At 40.8% G+C, this 15,904-nt stretch overlaps 1 protein-coding gene across 2 annotated transcripts in view; it reads right to left on the reverse strand.

Annotated features, from left to right (window-relative positions):
* The window catches only part of CDH20 (cadherin 20), a 113,568-nt gene that overhangs the window by 24,277 nt on the left and 73,387 nt on the right, over positions 1-15,904 (reverse strand). For both annotated transcript variants that reach the window (XM_057399416.1, XM_057399417.1), the window contains exons 2-4: positions 10,320-10,686; positions 4,424-4,718; positions 2,648-2,767 (exon numbers count right to left, since the gene is read on the reverse strand). In XM_057399416.1, the coding sequence (XP_057255399.1) occupies positions 2,648-2,767; positions 4,424-4,718; positions 10,320-10,562 (658 nt within the window). In that variant the 5' untranslated portion in view covers positions 10,563-10,686. The remainder of the gene's footprint in view (positions 1-2,647; positions 2,768-4,423; positions 4,719-10,319; positions 10,687-15,904) is intronic.

Genomic DNA, 15,904 nt, shown 5'->3' on the forward strand with positions numbered 1-15,904 from the left:
GTTTTCCTGGAGCATCAGATCTGCTGGCGTTTGCACTCCTTTCCCTCTCACCCGGCTGTCCCCACTGAGCTCTGCTCATCCCCACGGCTGTCTGCCAGGAAGGAGGCGCACAGGTCTACACTGCAGAGGTGTCAAACCTCGAGTTCTCCCAGTGTGCCTCATACCATCTCAATAACTACTTGCCCACAGCACACTGGTGGCTTTCTCTTTCACAGCACAGCTACCCAACGCTACTGCTTGGCCACAGCGGAGTCCCTGAGCAGGACAGCAGCAGTGGCTGGTGATGCAGCCCAGGGCATGCACTGCCAGGGGACACTTCCCATGGCACTTACGGCCCTTGCTAGACATCTGTCATGACACATTTGGGGTGGCCTTCTATGTGGGGGCAAATACGTGTCAGCCCTGGGCACCATCTTAGCTGCATGGCTCAACAGGCAGTACTTGCATGTCAGGACACTATTAACTTGAGTGATCTGCATTTAGTGTTTATTTTTAGCAGGAAGATGACATATGGGTTTAATAAAAAAGCAGTAAAAAGATATTGCATTGGCAATTATCGCTGTATGCAAGAGGGAAGAAATAGTGACCAGTACTGAATACTTCCCATGGATATAAATAAGATACAAAAATGGTTATCATTTTGGAAAGTATTTTCTTCATATAAGAATACGTTTTAGGGTATTTCCACTCTTCTCTTGTCCTTAATACAGAACAGTCTAGATACATGAAAAAAGACATCAGCGCCTAAAAGCCAGGCTCCCCCATGCCTATGTTTGGGGCCCTCTGGTCCCTGCAGAAGGGCCACTCCAGGGCAGCAGGACTCAGCCAGGCCGGTGTTCGTGCTCCTCCAAATGGGACCCAGAGGAGCAACTGTGCTGAGCAGGAAGCCTCTGATGCTGCTGCATGTAACTGGTCAGCAAGGAAATGCTGGAGATGGTGGTGAACCTTAAAACTTTCCTTAGGGCTATGGAAATGATCAGATCCTCAGATCTTCCAAAGCAAAGGGTGCTGATACCATTGTTTTAATCAAACTGAATGAGGTTTTCTCTCTTAAAAAAAGTAGTAAAGAGCAGAGCTAAGGTGATGTCCTTTCTTTTTTGCAACAGCCAGATGGTTTCTTGGGAAGTTGGACACTCAGGGGTTTTTGCCTGCTCTGCCTGAGGGGATTTAAATCCTTGGGTTTTACCTTCTAGGGGATTATGATCATGGTCAGGCTGTAAAAGTACCCTGAAAAAAAGGAGGAAGAGGCTCTCAGCTTTCCTTTGAAGTTGCACCTTTACATATACATTTGTTGAGCACCTGTGAGGCCAGTGGCAGAACAGTCATGCTTCTGGAACCAAGAGATTGTGTCGGGAGGTGAAGGATAAGGACACCAAATTCTTCTAACAGAGCAGTATACTGAAATGTGTTGTCCACTATTGGGTGCTTTAATCACTATGCTTCAATATAAAGGAGCGGGTGATTGTTTATAATTCAGTTCCGTTTTAGAAGAATGTGAGAGCTGCAATTGCATTTTTTTGGGTTAACAAATCTTGTGGGTGGTTTGCTGTGGGGAAGCTAGTGAGAGTATTGCGTTCGTGGTGAGGAAATCGCTTCTGGCTCACAACTGCATGTTGTCTAAAAGGGTGCCCTGTTGTCCATCTGTAAAGGCTGAGGCAGCTCTGGACATATGCAGAGATGCAGGTCTAAGTGACTGGGAAATTGATAAATGGAGAAAAAGAACTTTTCTGGGTTAAATACCAATCAAGAACATAATTTTGTATTTAAAAGCCTATCTTCGTTCTAAATTGCACTCTACCAGTTTAATCTGTACCAGGTCTGACCCTGAATATTGCTTCTTTGCTTTCTTAGAAATCATTCAGCACCCAGCAAATCTATAATTATCTGTGGTTGATAACCTGAAGTCAAAATGGACATTGCTGTTTTATTTATATGTAAAGAGCTGAGAAAATAGCATGCCACATACAAACTCGTTTTTGGTTAGAGCACCTACTCCCTGAACTGCTAACTTTCAGAAGCAGATTATGCAGTGTTGTTCTGCTTTGTCCCCTAGGGCTCAGCAGTGACTATCGTCTCATGCGTTTCTGACCTTAGCACTACAGATGCCCTTTAGAAACTGTCAAAACCTGCCAGATTCCTCTTTTGGATATGAACCTTGGATATACACAGAAAATGAGAGAGAGAAAGCAAAACAGTGAGGGTATCCTATAGATAAATTTAAGGTTATTAACAAGAACACCCTTAGGTAAAAAAACTATGCCAGGTAACTTCATCCAAGTTGCACTTTCCAGTCCTGGTTGGTTCATAGGTTACTTTTTTTTCCCTCTAAGCCTTGTTACCATCTAGATGTGTTGAAGACATTGTTGCAATGATAGATGCCAACAAGAACATATACAGCATCCGACCCATCCAGCTTCTGAGCTGCAGAATACAGTCATTGGGATGAATATAGCACTGTAGAAAGCACATCATTCTGGAGCTCATTACCATGGCCTTGCTTTAGCCCTCACACAGTACTGCTCTATCTTGACTCTGAGCCACAGAAATACGTTTCTCTGACCGCAGTCACAATGCACTGCCTTTGCTTTCTGCTTGAAACATTTTCTTTTGTTTTCACACTGCCTCATTCCTTGATGAAATAACATACCTGTCCGAGAGTCCACAGAGAAATATGGTTGTCCTTGGAGAATACTGTACACTACTCTTGCACTGTTCCCATAGGTTGGGTCGTCAGCATCTGTTGCTGTCACCTGGATAACAGAGGTGCCTGACAAAAAAATCCATCAGGTAAGACTTTGTGGGATAAAGATCTGGCATGAAAAGTACAGTTCAAAATAAATTGAAGTGCCTAACAAAAGCTTTACCACAACAAACTTTTTCATTTGTTGCTCATAGTGTTTATTGTTATAGCCCATACTTTTATCTCATTAGCATTAAAGGAATTAACAGGCATAAATTCATCATGCATCTATAAGAAGATATAAAAAAGCTAGTAGTCTGAGGACTACAGTTACAGAATTGCCAATATAACAGTACTTTGTTATGGGTTGCAGAGGGCTGGTAGTTATTTATTCCTTGCTTCTTTTTCCCTTTTTCTTGATTTTAAATATTTTTTAAAGGCAGCTCAAGTAAGATCTATAGCTTTGTTGAAATTAATCATGAGCTGCTGTAGCAGGCCTATGAATGCTGTATGTTGAGATGGAAACCATTTGTACACAAATAGTGACTGTGAAGGGATGTGTATCTGAGATTATCTCTCTGTGGGATTGCAGTTTACATTGCATGACCTTGTGATTGTAATGTGCTTAAGTGCCCTTTGGAACCTGCACAGATGTATATAGACTTCTTTTCTTCAACTGGTTTTCAAGGTCTGCTTCCTCTAAAGCCATTAATGGCTTGCAGATGAATTAATTTATCATTAAAAAGGAGATGGTAAAGCATAACTTTGAAATATATGTGAGTTTTGACTCCTTAAAATGTCAGACAATGCCTTTATGAATATACCTAGCCTTCTTAATGTTCTGTGTTAGAAACAAATCCGATGTTACTCGATACACACTTGAAAATAAATCTGAATTCAGTCTAGACATTACCATTAAGAAACACCATTTCTGAATGGAACTTTTGTATTTGATGATTGTCTCTAGCTTTATGCCAACATAATATTGAAGAGTGAGAAGTTAAAGAAGGACATGAGATTTATATGGTACTATCTCTGTAATGACGTCACAGCTAAAAAGCAATGAGCCGCTCTGAAAGAAAGGAGTCCAGAAAAATAATGTTTTATGGGAATATTGGATCCATTACATGTAAATGGTTTCTCTTGACTCGGGTGGGTAGGAAGGCTGCTGTTTGTCTTCTGCACTACAGCAACGGGACTGCCTTTGACATGATCTCATTCTCTAACAGTGGAGAGCAAATGGTACCAGAATCTTGGGATTCACTGAACTGACTTCAGTGCAGACTTACAGGGATCAGAAGGCGCAAAGCTCCTAATAATTGTTGTGATGTCTCCTGGGCACTACTTCAGCTCTCAGTATGAACTAGAATAGGTTCCTAAAGCTGTGTTATTTTTCTGGGTGGTAATGGTTGCCTAATGGTTATTAGTGTTGCTACCGTCAGATGGAAGGAGAGAAGGGGCAGTACATTACTGCAAGTTGCCTGAGGATGGCATGTTCAAAATACACCTTTTTTCAGCTCTCCGGCTTCCCTTGGTGTGTTTTCTTTCAGAGGGGCCCAGTTGAATGTGGTGTAAACCTGCTATCCCTCTTCTGTGGCAGCCAGGCACCCCAGGGAAAGCTCTCCTGTTCTGCGGCTCTGGCACAAGGGACAAAGGCTTAGTCCAAGGAGTCAGGGAATTTATGTTTTGGTGATCATCTCCAGTTTGCTTATAGGGAAAGAAACTCCACAAAATCTGTCTTACCCACAGGTGACATTTCTGGAACAGAGGCTACGTATGGTCCATCCAGGAACTTGGGTTCATTGTCATTGATGTCTTGGATTTTGATGATGAACTCTGACTCAGGTTCCATCGGCCGGCCCGTTCGTCTGTCCAGAGCCTGTGCTCTGAGGGTGTACTGTGACCTTTCTTCCCGGTCCAGTCGTTGAATGGCATGAATATCCCCTGTTGTATCATCAATTGTAAATACAATGCCAGCTCCCTCTCCTGAGAGGATGTATTTGATTGAACCATCTCCCCTGTCCATGTCAGAATGGAGCTGCAGAAAGGAACAGGATTCAGTTACTATGAGCTGGGCAAGCAGCTGCTGAGGAACACCAAGCACATGAGCATCCTGAGCATTTTGGTCTCACTGTTGGAACTCACGATCTGGTTTTAATGAACTTGTTTTGCTGAAAGAGGCAAATACTCAGTAAAGTCTGTATCACAGAGTTGCAATTAAAAACCCTCTCCTGTCTTCCTATTTCTGGCCCCAGAGCTGTGCCAGAATAAAGGGCAGAAACAACCAAAAAGAAACAGGCTCTGTACCTTTTTGAGATCTCACTCAACACAGTAATTATCTTTTGCCTGGTTGCAATGGCCACTGAGAAGGCCTCACTGCCAGGCTTGGGATAAGGTGAGGTCAGCAAAGCTTCGGACTGTGCTTGCTCACATGGTTTAAGAGGAGTCAGGGGTAGCATAATGCTGGGATAGATAAGGCAAATCTGTTTGGGATCAAGGGGAAAGCAGGATGGGAGAGCTACTCAGTAACTGTCATGATTCAGAAATCTTTTATTTTTTTCTACCATGAAAATTTTAGCAGTAAAATTTAGGATTGATCCTTAAATATTCAGGAAAGAATGGACAGTATGTAAAGTAAATGAGAAATGATTGTGACCATGGCAGGCCATAGAGATTAGAGGCATCCGAGATTTTCTAGAGAATTAGTAAATGGATTTATTGAATGACTGCTGATTAGTCCTGAGCAGCCACACTTAGCTGTGAATGCAATAGAACAGGAGAGAAGTAAATGCAGTGCTAATTATCATCTAAAACAGAGAAAGAAGTCATCCTGGGGACTACCACCCGGTTCCCATGAAATACTGGGATACTACATCAAAAGACAAATAAATCGATCTATTTATTTCACTCACAGTAGGAAGATTCTTAACAGTATGCTCATACTTCCATGCTTTTATGGGATAGAACATAAAGACCTGTGCCCAGAGACGGGGCTGGTTAAGTTCCAAAAGACAGGAACACAATAGACTTGAGATGCAATAATCAAAATGGGATATTCAAGAATGGCTCAGGTGTGAATATTGTGTGATTATCATTTTGAATGAAGAATAGATAAATAATAGGAAAAAAGTGATCGAAGTGGGCTGGATTCAGTTAGGCACATTTTAAAATGCATATATGTTGCATATATAATGCATATACATATATGCATAGGTAAATATTTGTACTGGAAAGGAAAATATTGGAATAACAAATGGAATATATGAACACAGTTTGGGTAGGATTTGAAAGAAAGACTCCAAATATAAATGATAATTTGTGTGGAAAAGCAGAAGTCAAACTTAATGCATTTAATTACAAACTATTCTCTCAAAAAAGAACGAAGAAATCTCATCTCTGAGGTATTTAAAAACACACTGAAAACTCTACTGTAACTTACACATATGAAAAAGTTTAATAGGGGACAAATTAGCTTATCTGCCCTAAGCATTGCTAATGGTAACAGACTGGAAGACTGTGACAATTGCCATGTCAGGCCATTGATATTTCATTTCATTGCTTCATCACTGATCTCTTTAGTGACTACTGCAACTGAGAGATGGGAGTCTTTCAGAGAGGAAAAAGAAAAGGAAAAGGAAATAAAACTAAAAATAAAAAGGAAAATAAAAATAAAAAGAAGAAAAAAGGAAAATAAAAATAAACATCAAAAGAAAAAGAAAAACAAAAAGGAAAAGAAAAAGAAAAAAGAAAAAAAAGAAAAGAAAAAGGAAAAGGGCGTACCTTTTAAAATAGCAGGTGCTCAGGGAAGTTTAAAAGACTTAGAAGAAGATGCTGAATTAAACTCATAGGTTAAATTGCACCTTTGGTCCAAAGCCTGTTTGGAATGAATGCAGTTGTGTAGGGAGCAAACAAGGAATGAACATGGCACGCTAATAAGAATTTGGGAGTACAAGAGGATCTCTGTCTAATTGATTTGTTACAAACATTGGGTCTCAACCAAAACTAAGTAGCAAGAAATGCTACCGGCACTTTTGCAGCTTCTTGTGTAACCTGCTTTCCCTAGACACAGCAAAAAAGAGCATAAAAGCCATAATACTGCCAGACTGCAATAAATCTGAAAGAATTTGGTGTCTGAAGGGACTGAAGGTTACACCATTGCTCACACGAAACCCAGTATCAGGATCCTGCAGTTCAGACTGTACATAGAAGTCAGTACTTTGGAAAGGTGATCCAGGTTTAAGTTTGCTCTGTTTTACAGGTGGTGCAATAATTTGTGCTCCCCTGTGGCTGACACAGAAGAAATTCATTTGTACTTTGTCCTCCATATTAAGGAATGGAATATGGGAGGAATAAAGCAAGTAACTCCTGAGAAACTGTTAACTGTGTCAGCCTGGATTGCTTCTTTTGATGAGGGTGGTACAAAAGATTACGGAGGTTATATCTGCATTTAAACAACACATTTCCTGGCAAAAAGCAGATGGAGTGGTGCTGAGGAGGGCAGCTCAGGGGAGGACTTGCACAGTTCTACTAATCAGGCTGTGACTCCATCCTTGATATGCTTTCCTTTCTCTACCTCCAGGGAGGTAGTGAGGATGCATGAGTAAGTTTGTTTGATCTACAGTGCTAGTCCATAGAAAGGAAGCATTTTGTTACTCATTCATCTGCTATGGTTCAAATGCTTTGAAACAGGGTTAGGGAGTCTCCAACATGGCAAAGTGGTGAAGTCTGTCCCCAGTTCAATTACTGACACAGTTTAGGCTGCTGGATGAACATGGAAAATAGCTGCTGTAGCAAATATGGGGGCTTCAGTTTCTCTAGTTTGTTCTATTAGCCAGTAATGGCTACCTCTAGGGAAGTTGAAGCCTTGTATTTATCTGACAGGACCAGGAACCCTCAGAAGCTGAAATACTTTAAATTATGAGCACTACAGAAAAGCAAAAATTATAACGACTTCACCTCAGGAAGTTTCTTTTAATTTCTCTGTCCATAAGCTACTTTACACCTTGCTTTACAGTTACATAGGAAACTACATTTTTTCATAGTAGCCTTGAAAATCATATTAGGCAAGCCTGCACCTATGGTTCAAGTCAGGGTGCTTTCTGGGTTGTTCCAATCATACATAGCTAGCCAGAAACTGCTGTACAAGAGCATCCGGAAGAGCCCTTCTCTTACAGGAATCCTTCAGAATATAAAGTAGATACAACTGGATCTATGCTGCGCACTCTTTCTCCTTCTGACCTGGGCTTGGAGTGGGCAGATGGATAAAAGAAAGGCCTTGCTAGCAGGGTGTTTCACGGTGTTGTGGGTGGTGTCAATCAGAAGATGCTCTGCCTGTCCAGGCATGGGGCCCAGAGCTATTTGGGGGGCTGGTGCTAGCAGCAAGCAGTAGGCTGGAAGTTCTTCCACACCTCCTCTTGGCCCTGCACAAGCCCTTCCAGAGTTGTTTCTGAGTCAGCCTGAGGTGATTTGGACTGAAAAAATTCTGGCCTGCCAGGACAATTAATTCAGCCCACAGACTATTCCCTTTTCTAAGGATCCCTAAGACACAGGCAGCACAAATGCAGGCAGGGTGACAAATTGTAGTAGGCTTTATGGCCTTCTGAGAGCCTGTGCCTTTGGCTGTGTGAGACAAGGGTAAGCTTTTCCATCATGGAAACCCCCACTGCATTCATCCCACTGCTCAGCTGCCTGCTCTGCACCCAGTTCAGGGGTGGGAGAAGATGAAATGTTTGCCCCCCCAGAGGCCCATTCTGGCAATAGAGTTCCCTGTCTGGTCTACATGGAACAGTGCAGAGCTAGGCCTTCAGAGGGATCCATCCCAGACAGCTCAACAGTGTATGGGGTTAAATGGCTCTGTTAACTGTGCGAGCTAATTAGCCCTTTCACACTCTGTGCTGACAGAGCTGTGGCTTTGGCATTCCTGGAGATTCTCTGACAGCAGGTTGTGCCTTTGTATGGTGGGCACAGATCACAAAGAGTTGTATCTGCTTCCCTCCCCCGGTTCAGCAGAGCTGAGCAGCAGCGAGTTCAAGAGCACTGCCGACTGCGCCAAGTTTTTGTGCTCCTAATGACAAAATCAAGTATCAACCAACGATGAGTCAATTTCTTCCAGGACTTGTTTTAGCTAAAATTCAGCTCACAGTGCAAGTCTGGAGTCATTTCAGATGAAACTGAGCATGTGAAATAATATGTCTGGCCCTTGTTCCAAAGCTGGCAATTGCATGAAAACAAATATTAATTTCTTTAATCAATAGAGATATCAAGAGCTGAAATGCTAGATGCAGAGATGAATGAAGACTAATGAGGTCTCATTTGGCGGCAATCAGTAGGAATGCCGTTGCTGTGGGAGGAAGGAGAGAATATCATGCTGTCAGTCACACAGGGATAAATGAGGAGGAGGTCTTTTGAAGCCTGTGGATTCATTTTGATTTATACTGGAGTGACTGAAGGCACAAATTAGCTTCATGGGGCTGCAGAATGATAAATACAAGCTCAAAAAGGGCCTCTGGATATGTGGTTCTTGTTTTTTGTTTGTTTTCCCTGCAAATGGATAGATAGGAAAGAAAGAAGAAGCCTTGATCATATAAAAATAAGCAATGAAAGGAATTGTTTTCTGACATCCTTTCTTAGTTCTTAATTTTTTATATCTACCTATATATAGTCTGCACCCATCATAGTGGTATCTGATATTCTAGGCATCTAAAATCTTAACTGTCTTGTTCAAACACTTAAGTACACTAAATCTTCTCCTCCCCACTTTTTTTCAGATTTGTCACCTTGGTGCTGACCATAAACCTTTGAATAAGGGTCGATACTTTAAACAATTCAGAGTCTTTAAAAGCAGTCAGAAAACAGAAAAGAAGAGGATGGTTATAGTGAGGGAGATTGTGATGGCAGATATCACTGCTTTGATTTCCACCAGCTTTTTCCTCAAGGAGCTACAGAAATGTAAATGCAAAATACTGCCGAGAAGATGGGGTGAGCTTAGAGATCCATTTGACATGTATCTGTACTGATGTGTATGTTATTGGGGTATAAGAGGACCCTTCATGGTTGGATTTAATGAGCTGTCCATCTATCCTTCTAGATCTGGATCAACTTCTCTGTAGTCCACAGCATTAACTTGCAGTCAAGCTGTGCTTAGCAAGAAGATACTCTGACCCTACAGAATTTTAGAAAATAAAAATTGAAATGTCAATTTTCAAGGGAAACTGGCTATTTATTTAGTTTGATTGTGAATTTCAGCTTTCAGCTGACTTGATCACAGACAGAAACATGATCACAAATTTTTCCTTTCTTTCCTAATTCAGTGCCAATAAAACCTTGTTTTGCCTTGACATTGTTGGAGTCCCTGGAAAGATCACTGCAGATTTTCTAACACTGCCATAACTACAGATGGTGACTGATGTGGCAGATCTCTTTCTTTGAAACAGGCAAATAGATTGACAGGCTCCGAAACAGAAATTCTTCCCAAAAGAAGGTGACACTGGGGAAAAGCTCTTAGAAGCAGAAGTTAAATAAATAAATTTACTGCCAGGAGGACAGTAAAGGCACTTAGGGAAACTTCCTGTATTTCACCACAGTCTGCAGATACTCAGATGTATACATTCTGCCAGATACCTCCTGTTGCGGGTCTTACCTTCCCAACATAAAGAGGGTCGGTTCCTGTGTACTCCTCCAGAACAAAGAACTGGTTCCACACCCAGCTCCTCTTCATGCGCTGATGTAGCTTGTCTGACAGGTCGTCTTCTTGCCCTTCAGTGAGGGGCCTGGCACTTCCTGACAGCACAGTTGTAGTAAGGTCCATCAGTCCCCAAAAATACAAGGACATGCCAAGTCCAAGCAAGCTCTTTGCATTGCTCATTCTACCTGAAATCCACATCTGTATTACAAGGGCTGACTTAAAAGTCAAACCACAGTATCTTAGGTCCCTTGTGAAGAAAGTAGCTCCTGTGCGTAGTCCTTTAAAATGTCCAAGAGATCCTTGTTCTAGGAATGGTAGTCTCCTGTAAAGTTAAAGAAAAGTCATAGGAGAATGGGCTTTCCCTCCCCCACCAAGGTAAAAGATTTTCCTCAATAGGCATATATGCTGTAAAATATTTAATCTTCTATATAAAAATACAATAGCAGGATGCACACCTTCTGAAACTAGGAATTCTATTTCCATATAAGCTGCAGAACTGAAGCCTTAGATACAAGAATCACCAGGGTTTAGTCAATAAGTAAGAGTTCTCTACTTCACTAACTTAGCTGTAGTGTTGCTTTACAGTATTGATTGGCATGAGTTAAGTGCATACTCTTTAGAAGTATTTATGACCAGAAGTCCTTAGGGAATATTTAAAAACACTTCACTCTGAAAAATAATAGCTGGTGAACACACTTTGGCAACCATCTTTCTATTTGAAAATTATGTCATTGTAATTATATACACGTGCAAGCCCACACGTCTACATAAATACAGGTATTATTGCTATGTTGCAAACCTGAAATATAACTTTTAGCAGCTCCAAGTTGTTTCTAATTTTAATTATTCTTTCAACCTCCCTGTTGCTGGAATTCAGCTTTCACACTCTGCTGCCTCCTCCCTGAGGATCTGATTGCTGCTACAAATTCAACATTTCTAGAATTTGAATGGTCAGTTAATCATTTTATAACCCACAAACAGTTTCAGAGTGCTGATGGTCGCATGTTATTGGGTGATGTGTCCAAGCAAGTCAAGCTTACACATTTTTTCCTTCACAAGTCTGAAAGACTTGTTTAGGCAGAGGAATGCTGACCTCTATAAAAGGACACTTTCTCATCAGTCTAGGATCTTTTGTTGTCATGAAGTCAGTTTAGTTGGTGAGCTCACTTCAGGCTACTTTCCTTCACCATTTTGCTGAGTTTAATGATGTGGTGCTGCACCCAAGTTACTCTGTCAAAACACCCCAGTTACATTTACTCTGTGGGCCTAGTATTTTTGCTGTTCTTCTTAAGAAATCTTTCACTTTTCAGGACAAACTTATTAGGAAATGCATACAGGGCTTAGGCTTAAGCAAGCAGTTCACACTTTATTTTACTGGTGTTCTATACTTAAGTATTTAGGCTTAATTGTTTTATGCTGTGGTAATAAATGTAGCAGGTGATGTCTGACACATATTTCTAATTGAAATCCTTGAAAGATTTCAAAATCATAAAAAAAAACTTTGAAGAGTTGCATGATAATGTTTTGAAGACTGAGACAATGCAGTGTTTCAACAGAGAAGAGAGTGTTTAAAAATTCCCCATCATCCAAGCTTGTACAACTGGAAAACTGTGTACACTCACAAATTTACTGAATTTCAGAATTTAATCCAAAAGTTGCCTGAAATCTGAAAAAGGCAGATTAGGTCTGGAATAGATGTCCATAGGGGAAGTAAGGCAACTTAATGATCTACCTCAGACTAATTTCTACACAAAATAAGGCTTCCAAGTATAAAGCCCAGAAGGACTGTGACTACACAGTGCTGCTAGTCCACAGACTTGTGAAGTGTAGCAAACAACTAGTAGGCCCTTTACCTTTGAAAGTTTACAGCCTAAGGCTCAATAGATACAACAAAAAAAGGACAAACTTTAAGAATGGAACATGGTAAATCTCTTCTAAGCAGAGCAATGTACAGAACTGCTGCTTGTTTAGATATTGCCTATGTAATGTGCTAGGGCTTATTGTCTGCAAAGGCAAAGAATGGGGATTTATTTAAGCAGTACAAGCCCAGAAGGACCGCAGTAACCTGTGTGTCTGTTGCTTCACAAAGAAGCTGGCAGCTGTTTGGGAGACACAGGGACAAGGCTCAGTTTGCTGGATACCCACAGTTAAAAGAGTCCAAGAGCTGTGTGTGCAGTGCTTGCCTCTCTCTGTCCTGTGAGTCCTTAGCTCTCAATTGCTAATCTACACTTACATTGGGTAGTGGAGGCTGAAGTCCTCTTCACATAATGGGTATGTCCACCTTGTTCTTGGCATGTTGTGAACACCAAGTTTTTCTCAGCAAAGTCAGGGGGACATTTTTGACAACCCATGTTTTGTTGGTGAGTAAATGTAGGAAGGGGCCTTCCATCATCCCTCAGCATGAGTTGAGGGAACACAGAACTGCCTCTGCCATGCAACAGGAGGGGGAAGTGGAGGCAGGCTGCAATCCAGAAAAGAAGGTCCTGCCTGAAGTTTTTACTCTAAGAAGTTCCATCTGCTGTACAAGTCAGTTACATTTTTGTTCATGTGGCAAAAAGGTGATACAACACAATGGACCAATTCTAGTGTCAAAAAGAACTGTTTGTAAGTGAACTTCCAAACCACAAATTCAAAACTAATTGTGCCAGACGTCTCCTGTAATTAAGTTCAGCCAACAAGGATCCACAGCACTCAGGCAAAGTAGTATCAAGACATGGTTAACTAAACTGGTAGAGTTACCAGTAGACCAGTAATGATAGCAAAAGAAATATGATAATCAGGATGTTTTTTTCTGCATGTGTTTTCTATCAGTAGAAAGCAAAATATGTAGAAACAGTGAAATAAAGGGCAAGAGTAAGGAAATAAAGGCTTCAGGCTCCCTGTGATAACAGCTTTTGTCATTTGAATGTCACTCAGGATTGCAGTGCAGTTCCATGGTGAACATTTCTGAAAACAGTGTGCAACTCAGTAACCTGCAGGGGTAACATCCCTAGAAGCATTTCCTATTCCCAATGTAATCTCATTCTGGGGTATGGCAACCATCAGGAAACTTTCTCTTAAGTAATGTAAAATCTTGTAGAGGATATTTGTTAATACCAGAGTTCCTGCTGTATTGTGTCTTCCCAAAACTGTGAGCAAGCAGGCTCAAACTCATCACAGTTTACTCCTCGACTAAAGGTAAATTACCACTATGAATAATAACGTTTAATCAAGAATGGTTCCTCTGTCTCTGAGGCTAAAGGGGAATGGGATTTAATTTTTTCTGTCTCAGGTCCTCAGCTAGTATTAAAAGAACAAAAAACTTCTGGTCCCAGGTGCTGCTGATTTCTCTGAGACTCTTTTTTGACAATTTCCTCTCCCCCAGGTATGTACTACTGGCCTCTGGCTCTGCAAGAACTCCTGGTCAAGCAGAATATTTCTCAGCAGAGTAAAAGGCACACATGTACTTTTAGGGTTTGAATTGTGTGGTAGCACAAGTGATGGTTGAGCTACAGTTTAGGTAAGGGATGACTGAGTCTTTCAGAGTACTCATGCAGACAGCTTCTTCACTGTGTGAGTTTAATAGAGAAGTATGGGGTCACTTTGACTCTAGAGATAACAGTTCATTAGGATGATAGCCATATGCTTTGAATGGGCTAGCTTGGCAGTATCTCTGGTCTTAAGTGGGCCTTAGTGGTTTTTGTCACTGAATGAAGATGCAGGCTTTGAGGCAGAGCCTCTTCTTCTGCCTCAGGCTAGGTAGTGCCTTGCAGGCAGATCAGGGGGACCAGTCAAACAGGAAGACACTTGCTGGCATGACTGAGTGAGGTAAAAACCAAATCTTTAATGTTCTCTTAATGCAAGTTTTTTCTTAGAGCCCTTCAAAATGGGTCCTTAGGAACATCTGCAAAGATGGAATTAAGCCTCTGCTTGTCATATGAAATACATTATAGAAACATGTTTCATGGCACAGTACGGGGATGTGCAAAAGACTTCAGGGCAGTAAAGGAAAGGAAATCTTGTTTTCCTTGCTCACACAAAAGAACTATAGAGCCCAGGAAGACTGCATGACCAAAAGCTGTGGGATTTCTGAAGAAGGCTTTTTATTTTTCAAGAACAGTTTAAATGTTTCAGAACCCAGTTTGTTACCCACAGTTGAGTACTCCATTGTAATAGGCTTAGCTGCACCTGTGCTGTTTAGATCCCTGTCCCAAGGTGAACGCCTTCCTTGCCCCTGCTTTTGTGATGAATATTTCATTATCAGCTCACACATTAAGGTTATTTTTTTCTATTCTTGCAAATATTGCAGAGAGAATCCTTCTTCATGTCACTAAACAGTTACAAACAGGGCTTTTGACTTCATAAAAAACAGTGAAGATCGATGGATCTCTGTGCAATTGGTGGTCCATACACGGTACAAAGAAACTACCTGATTGTTCTACACAAAAGGGTCAAAATAATGCGTTTTCCACCAATGTAAATACAAATTTCTCTTTTTGCCCCATATTATGAATTAGAGTAGGTGGTTTCCAAGTGTGAGCTCCTCTTCATGCTCCAATTTCAAAGACTCCTCCTTAACAAATACTTGTATCGTAATTAAGCTATTCTTAGTTGAATATCTAGCTCTGGGAAAATATTAAAAGGAAAAAGAAATATCTGCCAGATATAGAACCAACTTCTAGCATTTTCGTACATGACCCATTTATCTTGTTAATTCTGAAAAGAACATCGCTTCTAAGGAAAGGATAAAAATATTAGTAGTTTGGATGACCATATGGGCATCTAGAGAGTTCCACTGGGATTGAAATGTATTATGCTCAATATATATCTGCATAAACACAGAGATTTTATGGTCAAAAAGCTCAGAATTGAAAAGGTTTATGTACATGCTTAGTGTATATGTTCATCATGTGGATCAAGCGATCTCCCAGAAAGCCAGTGGACTATTTGCATTCATAAAATTAATTACATTCTTATATCTTTTATGCCTGGTCCTTCCAATGTGTTTTGCTGCGTGGACCCAGCAGTCATGCAGAATGCTACAGACCTTAGTGGATCCTATGCAGGCACATTGCTTGAGTGGAGCCAATTCATTTGCAGGAGACATGTTACACTGAGAAAGTGGGGAAGAGAGAGACAATCATTTTTAAACACCTTCCTCCACTTTCTCTGTACATAAATACACAAATACATGTGATATTTCTAATATATATATGTGTGTTTCTTAGCAGTACATACACTGCAGCATGTTGATGAAAAATTATTTCTGCGTTTAATGACACTTTTAGAGAGTTTTCCCCCCACCATTTTGCCAAAAGAAACCAAATAACTCATTAATGACCACAGTAGGAAGAAACTAAATTTGACTGAAAAGAATTCTCCTAGTGAGCTATATACTTTGTTCCTTGAATTTCTCGTGTTATTTTAAACCCAACGTGGGTGTGTGAGTACTGAACAGTTTTTTACCCCCTGGTAAATAGATTATTATTTTATGTTTATACAGTTTATTTCTTAGGTTTCCTGTACTCTTAGTTGCTTACAGCCTTGTCATAAAATGTCTT

This window comes from Pezoporus wallicus, unplaced genomic scaffold (genome assembly GCF_028554395.1).
Source record: "Pezoporus wallicus isolate ANWC-B61680 ecotype Strahan unplaced genomic scaffold, APGP_CSIRO_Pwel_v1 contig_818, whole genome shotgun sequence".
NCBI classification, from domain to species: Eukaryota; Metazoa; Chordata; class Aves; order Psittaciformes; family Psittacidae; genus Pezoporus; species Pezoporus wallicus.